This window comes from Lepidothrix coronata, unplaced genomic scaffold (genome assembly GCF_001604755.1).
Source record: "Lepidothrix coronata isolate B3197 unplaced genomic scaffold, Lepidothrix_coronata-1.0 Scaffold79, whole genome shotgun sequence".
NCBI classification, from domain to species: domain Eukaryota; kingdom Metazoa; phylum Chordata; class Aves; order Passeriformes; family Pipridae; genus Lepidothrix; species Lepidothrix coronata.
In genome coordinates, this window is record NW_016690259.1 from 551,188 (window position 1) to 559,122 (window position 7,935).

The 7,935-nt window shown below is 60.8% G+C and overlaps 1 protein-coding gene across 1 annotated transcript; it reads right to left on the minus strand.

Annotated features, from left to right (window-relative positions):
* Window positions 1–4,308: 4,308 nt before the first annotated feature.
* On the minus strand, window positions 4,309–6,982 carry NKX6-1 (NK6 homeobox 1). Its single transcript, XM_017820081.1, has 3 exons — window positions 6,376–6,982; window positions 5,566–5,738; window positions 4,309–4,644 (listed from the first exon to the last, which is right to left on the minus strand). The coding sequence occupies exons 1-3, from the start codon at window positions 6,980–6,982 to the stop codon at window positions 4,393–4,395; spliced, it is 1,032 nt and encodes a 343-aa protein (XP_017675570.1). The 3' UTR covers window positions 4,309–4,392.
* Window positions 6,983–7,935: the final 953 nt, after the last annotated feature.

The window sequence follows — 7,935 nt, forward strand, 5'->3', positions numbered from 1 at the left end:
AACGCTGCCAGAAACACGTATCTGGGAAATACCTACCGTTGCAGAAGGTAAAGGCGGAGCTGCAATTAAGAGTGAGCGGTTCATCTTACTTTTTAATTTGCGGGCAGCGGCGCCGGCTCTGAACGCGGGATCCCGCAGCAGGCGCCGGTGCCTCTTTCCCAGAGGCCTCGGTACGGGAAGGGACTCGGGAAGGGTGGGGGAGGCAAGCCTGGGGTGAAAGCCCATCACCCGCATTTTAAATAAACCCCGGGTTCTCTGGCCTGCGGGACGAGTCGTGTCCCGAGGGAAGGGGTGTCGAAAGCAAAGCCTCGGGGCGGCTGGCCTGGGTACAACGAAAGTCCTGCACGGAACAACATCACGGCGGAAAACAGAGGGAGAGCGAGGGGAAAACGTCGTGTGCGTGATATGGGAAGCGTTACAAGTTAATAGCACCAGGAAGTGATGAGCGACAACGGGTTTCACGAGCTCATAACAGGAGACCACGCGTGAGGGGAAGGGTGGGAGAGGTCACTGATAGCTGAAATTGTCGCGCTGTCCCGGCGTGACTGTCGCTCCGAGCATCCCTCTGGCAGGGTGCAGGCATTGCCTTGCCTGCTGCCTGCTCTGAGGGCTCTGGGTGGGAATTGCTGTCGGGATGAGAGAGCCCGAAGGCCTCGGGGCTGTGACAGCGCTGGTGTAGGGACTGTCAGAGGCCGGGTGATAGTGGCGTAAGGACTGGCATCCCCCCGGCGCACATGCCTCGAATCGAGTGGGTGTTTCATTACCCCGCGGGGGGAGAGTCCTTCCTTCTCCGCTCCCTGCGGCTGCTCCCGCCCGCCGGCCGGCCGCGGCCTTCCCCTTGTAACCTGCATGCCCCGGGGCGAAGCCCGAGCTGCCGACCTCGGGGCCCTGTGGCACTGCAGTGCAGATCCTGCCCGCGTCCACATGTCCCGCATCCATATGCATGTCTCCCGCAGGCGGCAGCTGCCGGCCGGGAGCGGGGTGCGGGAAGCGGTGTGGCCCCCGGGGTCGCGTGTCCTTCCTCTCCCTCCCTCAGTCTCTCCCCACAGCTCCCCGGTGCCCACGGCTGTTGCAGGGCGCGGAGCGGGTCCTACTCCTGCGGCGCTTCTGCGAGGGGGAGAAAAAAGTTTTTCCTCCGCCCACGGTGATGCTCAGTGGGGCTGCCGAGGGACCGCAGTGGGTTCCTCTTGCAAAGCAGCTCGGCAAAGCAACGGCGTTGGAAAAGTGGGGGGAATGCCTTGAGCACCCTGGAATTGCACAGCCAAGGACGTCTCCCGCAGTACCTTCTGCACCCCAGAGAAGGCACGTGGCCGTGACTGAAGCAAAGTAAACCCAGAAACAGCCCCCTCTATTTTCCCTGCTCCGGGAAATCCCAGAAACAGCCGTTTTTATTTCCGCTGAGCCTGGAAATCCCGCGCACACACGCCGAAGGGAATGGGGGTTAAACCCAAGGGCTCTACGACAGAAAGAAGGGAAAGCCAAGAGTTGTTTGTGAAGGGAGCTGTCGGGACCGACCTGCGGTGGTCTCTCACCTCTTAGGCAGGGACCGCCCGCTTCGCTCCGCGGCCGCGCCGAAGCCCGCCTCTACCCACGCGTGTGCGCGGCCGCTTTCTCCCCGTGGGGGTTTCGGCCCGGGCTCGAGTGCGGGACGGCTGCCGGGGAGCGACTCTGCTGGCCCCCCTTCCCTACAGACATGGTCGTGCAGTACTTTTTTGATGTCGTTAGCCGGGAGCTTATACGGTCACGCAATAAATTCCTGCCTGTTTGAAGGACTGAACCGAAACCGCGGCTGATCTCGGCCGGGCCCCCGCGCACGGGGGGAACCTCACGCCCCATGAAGCGCGCTGACATTTTGTCTTCTAATTGTTCACCGCGATGTCCATGGCAGCGATCCCTAGGTTAGCTATTGAATCTCTTCCTAAAAAGTCCTTTCCTGGAGGAGAGCGAGCCCAGTCGGCTTTGGCTTCCAAAACATGCCTCGAGAAGGGGGGCCGTGAGCTCATGTGAATCCCCTGCTCTTTCCTCCAGCGCCCCAGACAAAACCAGCCTAACCAAGCGGGTAGCGTTGGGCTCTTTTCCCTGCGATTCCACTTTGACGGTGCCAACTGCAACTGGTGGCCAGCTGGGTCTCTGTGCAGAAGTAAATTAACTGGAAAGCCTCAGTTGGTGCTGCAGTCAAGTGGAAAAGGGGACGGGGAGCACCGGGGCGGGCGGCACTGGCAGCAGCCCGGGGGCACACGGGAGGGCAGGGCCGGGCCCGGGGCCGCGGCCGAGCTGCGGAGGAGTGGGGGCGGCGGAGCGGTCGCCGCGGGCGTGCGGGGAGGCCCAGCCCGGCGGAGACCCCCGGCCAGGCTCCAGGCGGCACGGGCCGGCCCCCACCCCCGTGATCTGGACCCCGCAGTATTTTGATTTCTTCCCCGTGGCCCCACAAAACCCGCGGGGAAACCGCAACGGCGAGAGCCGGCAGAGTCCACTCTACACTCCTGAAAACGCCCGGCCTTTGCCTTCCTGCCTTTACAACGAGTCGGGAAAGGTGTGGTATGGGGGTGGGAGCGTCGGTGGGCGATGGGCAGCCCCCGGCATCTCGGCCCGGGAGAACCCGGGCAGCCACGCCGAGGCAGCCTCATAGCGCTGGGCTTGCTCCCTCCTCCCGGGCTTGGCATTGTCTAAGCCAAAAGAGGAATAAAATCCTGCTCCACTTTTTTTCCCCTCATTTAGAAAATTATTCTCAAATAGAATACTAATTTTTTCTTTATTTCCTCCAGAATAGCTGGTCCTTTTCTTTCTCATGTCAGCGATTCTGTTTGCTCTGATGGTCCTTGGGAGAAAAAAAAAAACAGGATCGCTTCTGGACTGTTTAGATACGGAAATGATTGCGTCAGATAATGAATTTCAATTTAAAACAGTTGTTCTGGTATTGGGTCTAACTATTTGTTCTAGACCCTTAGTCGGGCTCTTACTTTATTCACTGTTTTCTTCTTGGAAAATGGTTTCTTTCCTATAATAAGGGCAATACTCTGCCGTTAATAAAAGCCTGCATTGGCCGCCCCTGAAAAACTTTCAACAGCCTAATTTAGGCTCAGCCGAACCGCTTCAGTGGCCGCGTGGAAAGTGCCTGTCTGCTCACATTCCAAAACAAGCCGCGGCTTATTTTATTTGTATCCTTCTTGAATCCTCACAGCAAAGTGGACAACTTTCATTTTTAAAAAATAAAAAAAAAACAAACCAAAAAGCCAACATCCCACCCCCCAAAAAACCCACGAACAGCAACGAAAACCCCTAAACAGAAGAATTAAAAAAAAAAAACAAACAAACAAACAAAAAAAAAACCAAAACACAAAACCCCCACCAAGCTACTAAGATTGAACAAAAGATATTGAAAATTATCTCTTCTTTTTTTTCCCCTCCTCCTGTATCGTAGTTTCCTTATTTAACCTCTAATGAGATGAGATTATCTGTACCCTTTAGTGAATGCAGCAGACGTCTTTAAACTGGTTTAATTGATTTATCGTTTTGTTGGGTTTTTTTAAACAGAAAGTGCATTACATTTAACTGGTCTTGCAAAGGGCTTTTCTTCTCTTTACAAACCGAATTATTTTTAATATAAATTAATAAATGTTAAGATGCTATATCACGATATATCATCGTTATTAGCTTTTAAAAAAAGAAAACAATTTACATTCTATGGTATTCCGTATGATACAAAAGAAAACACACTTTAAATTCAAATACAGCAACTAAATGAATTTTATATTTTGACTGACAGTGGTTGTGACAATTCCCACCAGCTACTTTTTCAACACGCAGTTGATTGGAAACGGCGTAAATGAAAGCGAACTCTGTCCCTCCGCCCTCCCTCCCCCTCCCCTGCACGACGACCGCAACAGAAAGTGTTTCAAAAATACTAATAAATAGCACACGGGGCCGCTGTAGTTTCGGCCCGAGGGAGGGACCCGCGGCTTTTTTCCTCGGTGGCCCCTCTGCCGCCGTCTCGGGGCTCCGGAGGTGCCCCCAGTGCCGGGGAGCGCCGGGCGGGCGGGGCAGCGGCGCCCCGGGCCCCCGCTGTACAAAAAAAAGAAGGTATTTTACATTTTAAATATTCACAGTTAAGGAACGCCTATGGTCGCGGTGACTCACGGTTTATTTACAAAAGGACGGCAGGACGCGGCCGCCGCACCACCGGGAGCGGGACCGAGGCCGGGGTCGGGGCGGCCCCCGCCGCTCCCCGCCGCCCGCCGCCCTACAACAACACGCAGCGCCGGGGGGCGGGTGCGCCCGCTGGGGCCCGCAGTCCTCTCTGCTCCCCCTCCGGCTTCTCCTCCTCCTCCCGGGCGCGTAGAGTCTAGAAAAATAGATCTGTACATCTCCGAAAGCGGCGGCGGGCGGAGAGGGCTAGACGGAGGCCTCCCCCTCGGGGGGGTGCAGCAGCAGCCCGCCGCCCCCCGGCTTGTGTTTCTTCAGCAGCTGAGTTATTTTCTCGTCGTCCGAATTGGGGTCCAGAGGCTTGTTGTAGTCGTCGTCCTCCTCCTCGTTCTCCGAGGCGCCCTTCAGCCGCTCCGTCTCCGAGTCCTGCTTCTTCTTCGCCGTCGCCATCTCCGCCGCGTGCTTCTTCCGCCACTTGGTCCGTCGGTTCTGGAACCAGACCTGCCCCCGCCGCCACCGTCAGCATCTCCATCACCGGCACGGCCGCCCGGGTCGGGTCGTGCCGGGCCGCTCCCGCCCCGCTGCCCCGCGCGTCCCCGTCCCCGGCTTGCAGTAGCGACTCCCGCTTCGCAGCCGAGCCCCGCGACACCGCTCTCCCGGCAGCTGGAGACTCCCGTCCCGGCGCCGGCCAACAGCCGACCCCAGCCGCCCGAGGCCCGCTCCCTGCCATCCTGCCTAGGGCGCGGAAACACACGTTTGGGGCTGATTCCTTCTGCAGCCCCCCTGCCCCGCCAGATGTATTTACTCTCCGGCAGGGCGCTGCCAGAAAAAGGGGGGCATTTTCATTGTAGAAGCTGCAATAATTTATTCCCAGCCATCGGGATGTATTTGCAGTGACAAAGGAGGGTGTGCAGATCAGATTGAAAGCGTGAGCACCGCCGAGAGGCCCCTCTGGCCGAGTCCGCCGAGCAAATGCCTCCCCGCACGTTCCCGGGGAGCTCAGCCCGGTCTCCCAGCTCTCACACCTCCGCTTTGCCCAAAGCCCAGAGTTTAACCAAAACGTAGAGTGCGGGTGCGACAGTGCGACACCCCAACAACACCCTTCCCCCGGCTTTCACAGCACTCCAGTCACCCCCATGGTGTTCAAAGTACACGTACCAGTCTTGCTTGGCTTTATTTGGTTCATTTTTTGTTTTGTTTTTAAAACGCTTTAAAAATAACCACCTCGTCCCCGCAGTAAGGCAATAAGGGGCAAAGTGCCGGTAACTGCCAGGGAAGCCCTCACCGTGTGCCCGCGGGTTGGGCCGCCCCGGCCCGCAGCATCTCCAGGCGACCCAGCCGGACCCCGTTTCCCCGGCGGGGCCCTTTTGTTCCCCTGTCCCCCAGCCTCGCACCGCTCCGTGCGTGAGCCGCTGCTCTCACCTTGACTTGGCTCTCCGTCATCCCCAGGGAGTAAGCCAGTCGGGCACGCTCCGGGCCCGCCAGGTACTTCGTCTGCTCGAAAGTCTTTTCCAGAGCGAAAATCTGCTGGCCAGAAAAAGTGGGTCTGGTATGTTTTCTCTTTCCGTCCTTATCCAGCAAAATTGAGCCTTGATCTGGCGAAGGGAGGGGGGAGAGAAAGGGAAGGCAGGGACAGACACGTTAATCTACGGATTTGGGAGAGCGCTTCGCTCTCAAGCGGCCCCGGGGGACTGGGGGAACTCTCTGCGGGGGAGGATCTGTAACGAAACTGCTGCCTCAGCAAGGCGGCGGCTCTGGCCTCCCGGCTCCCCCCTATTATTTTTCCTTTAAGGATCCAAAATCTGAGCGGCCAAACGACATTGTTTTCTTTAAAAGCCGCAGCCGGTGCGAGCGGGAGGTAACGAAAAGTCCAGCTCGGGGAAAGTTTGTGCGCGCCCCTAAAGCCACTCCCGGCCGCAGAGTCCCCTGCGGAGACGGCGGCGGCAGCCTCCCTTCCCCCGGGGGGCTCCGCTTTGAGCCGGCGATAACCGACTTATTACAGGGTTTCGCGCCGACCGAGGGGACAGAGAAAGCAAAGAGAACTTAAGAAACGAAAACAAAAGAAAGCGAGGCAAAGCCAAGCCGCCTCGGCCACGGCCGGGCCCGGTGCGGGGGGCCAGGAGGGTCTCGCCGCGATGCCAGGGCGAGGGGCCTCCCCAGCACCGGGAGCGGACCCTCAGTGGGGCTCCCCGGGCCCGCTTCCCCCGCTGCCCCGCGACGCTGGATACTCACGGGGGGCGCAAGCAAGGCGGGCGTCCCTCCAGGGCGGGCTCTGCATCACCCCCGGCCAGAAGATGGGCGTCCGGCCGGGCAGCTCGGCCAGCGGCTTGGGGTAGCGCCCGGCGGCCACGGCGGCGGCGGCAGCGGCGGCCCCAGGGCTGAAGTAGAGGGCAGGCGGCGGCGGCGGCGGGGGGCTGAGGCTGCCGAAGCGGGGCAGCCCGGCCAGCAGCCCGGCGGGCGCCGCCGAGGAGGCGGAGGGCGAGGCGGAGGCGAGCGCGGCGCCCGGCAGGGGCATGGAGGGCCGGCTGAGGATGTCGTTGATGCCGTGCGGGGTGGCGGCCGAGAGCTGCGGCGGGGCCGTGCCCAGCGCCGAGAGCCCGCCCGCCGCGGCGGCGGCGGCGGGAGCCTTGAGGCCGGGGGAGCCGAGCGGCGGCGAGGGCGAGGCGGAGGCGGGCGAGGCGGAGGCAGAGGAAGAGGAGGCGGGCCCGGCGGGCAGGGGGTACGCGGGGTACAGCGGCGCCTTCATCTCGGCCATGCTGTGCAGGGCGGCCAGCGGCGGGCTGCCCAGCAGGAAGGCGCCCTGCCGGGGCGCGCCGTCCATCTGCCCCAGCGCCAGCATCCCCGCGCCGCCGCCGCCGGGCCGGGGCGGGGGGCCCGGCCGGCCCCTAGCGCCGCGGGGCCCCGGCGGCCGGCCCGGGGGTGCCGCCCGCACCGGCGACGCGCATCCAGCCCGCGGGGGCCGCCGCCTCTAGCGGGGAGCTACGCGCCCGAGCGGCGGCCCCGCCGTCCCGCCGGGCATCAGTGCTGCGCCTCGCCGGACGCTTCCCGGGGTGGAAAGCGGTGCTGCTGCCGGCCGGTGTGTAGATACGCGTGTGCGCGCAGTGTCCGTGCGCGTACACGTATATACCGCCGCTCCCGGTGCCCGCGGGCAGCCGGGCGCTCACAGCGGCGCGGGGGCCGCGCTGGTCGCCCCTGCCTCCTCCCTGGCGCCCCGCATCCCTCCCGGCGCGGTTCCCGCTGGCTGGCTGGCTGTCGAGACTGCGGGCGCGGCTCGGGGCGCACTGCCGCGCCGCCCCGCTCCCTGCCTCCTTTAGCGGGGGCACGGCCGGCAGCGGGCGCGGCGGCGGCGGCGGCGGCGGGGCGGGGCGGCGGCCGGCCCTGCCCACCCGCGCCGCGCCCACCCTGTCGCCAACTTCGGGCTCGCCTGGCTCCCCTCTCCTCCCCCGGCTTTTCCGTTGTTTCCCCCCTCTTCTCACTTCTCCTCACTTTTTTCCCCCCTCTCCTTTTTCTTCTCTTTCCTTCACCTTGTCCCTTCATTTTTCCTTTCCATTTTACTTTTCCCGTTTCCTTACCTTTTTTCCTCTCCCTTTTCCTCTCCTTTTTTCTTTTCCCTTTTTATCTCTTCCTTTTAATTTTCTTTCTTGCTTTTCCTTCTCCTTTGCTTTTTCCTCTCCCCTTTACTTTCAGGTTTTATTTAAATTTTTTAAGTTATTTGTATTTCTCTACTTTTTATTTCTTTTATTCCTTTTTCCTTTTCTCTCTCGTTTCCTTTTCCTTTTTCCATTTCTCTCT

Bases quoted from the DNA above. Each gene is read 5' to 3' on its own strand.
- NKX6-1 (XM_017820081.1), bottom strand. From the start codon at position 6,982: ATGCTGGCGCTGGGGCAGATGGACGGCGCGCCCCGGCAGGGCGCCTTC. The intron at 5,739-6,375 runs GTGAGTATCCAG...TCCCTTCGCCAG, and splicing joins CCGCCTTGCTTGCGCCCCCC to ATCAAGGCTCAATTTTGCTG. The intron at 4,645-5,565 runs GTGAGAGCAGCG...CGGCGGGGGCAG, and splicing joins TGACGGAGAGCCAAGTCAAG to GTCTGGTTCCAGAACCGACG.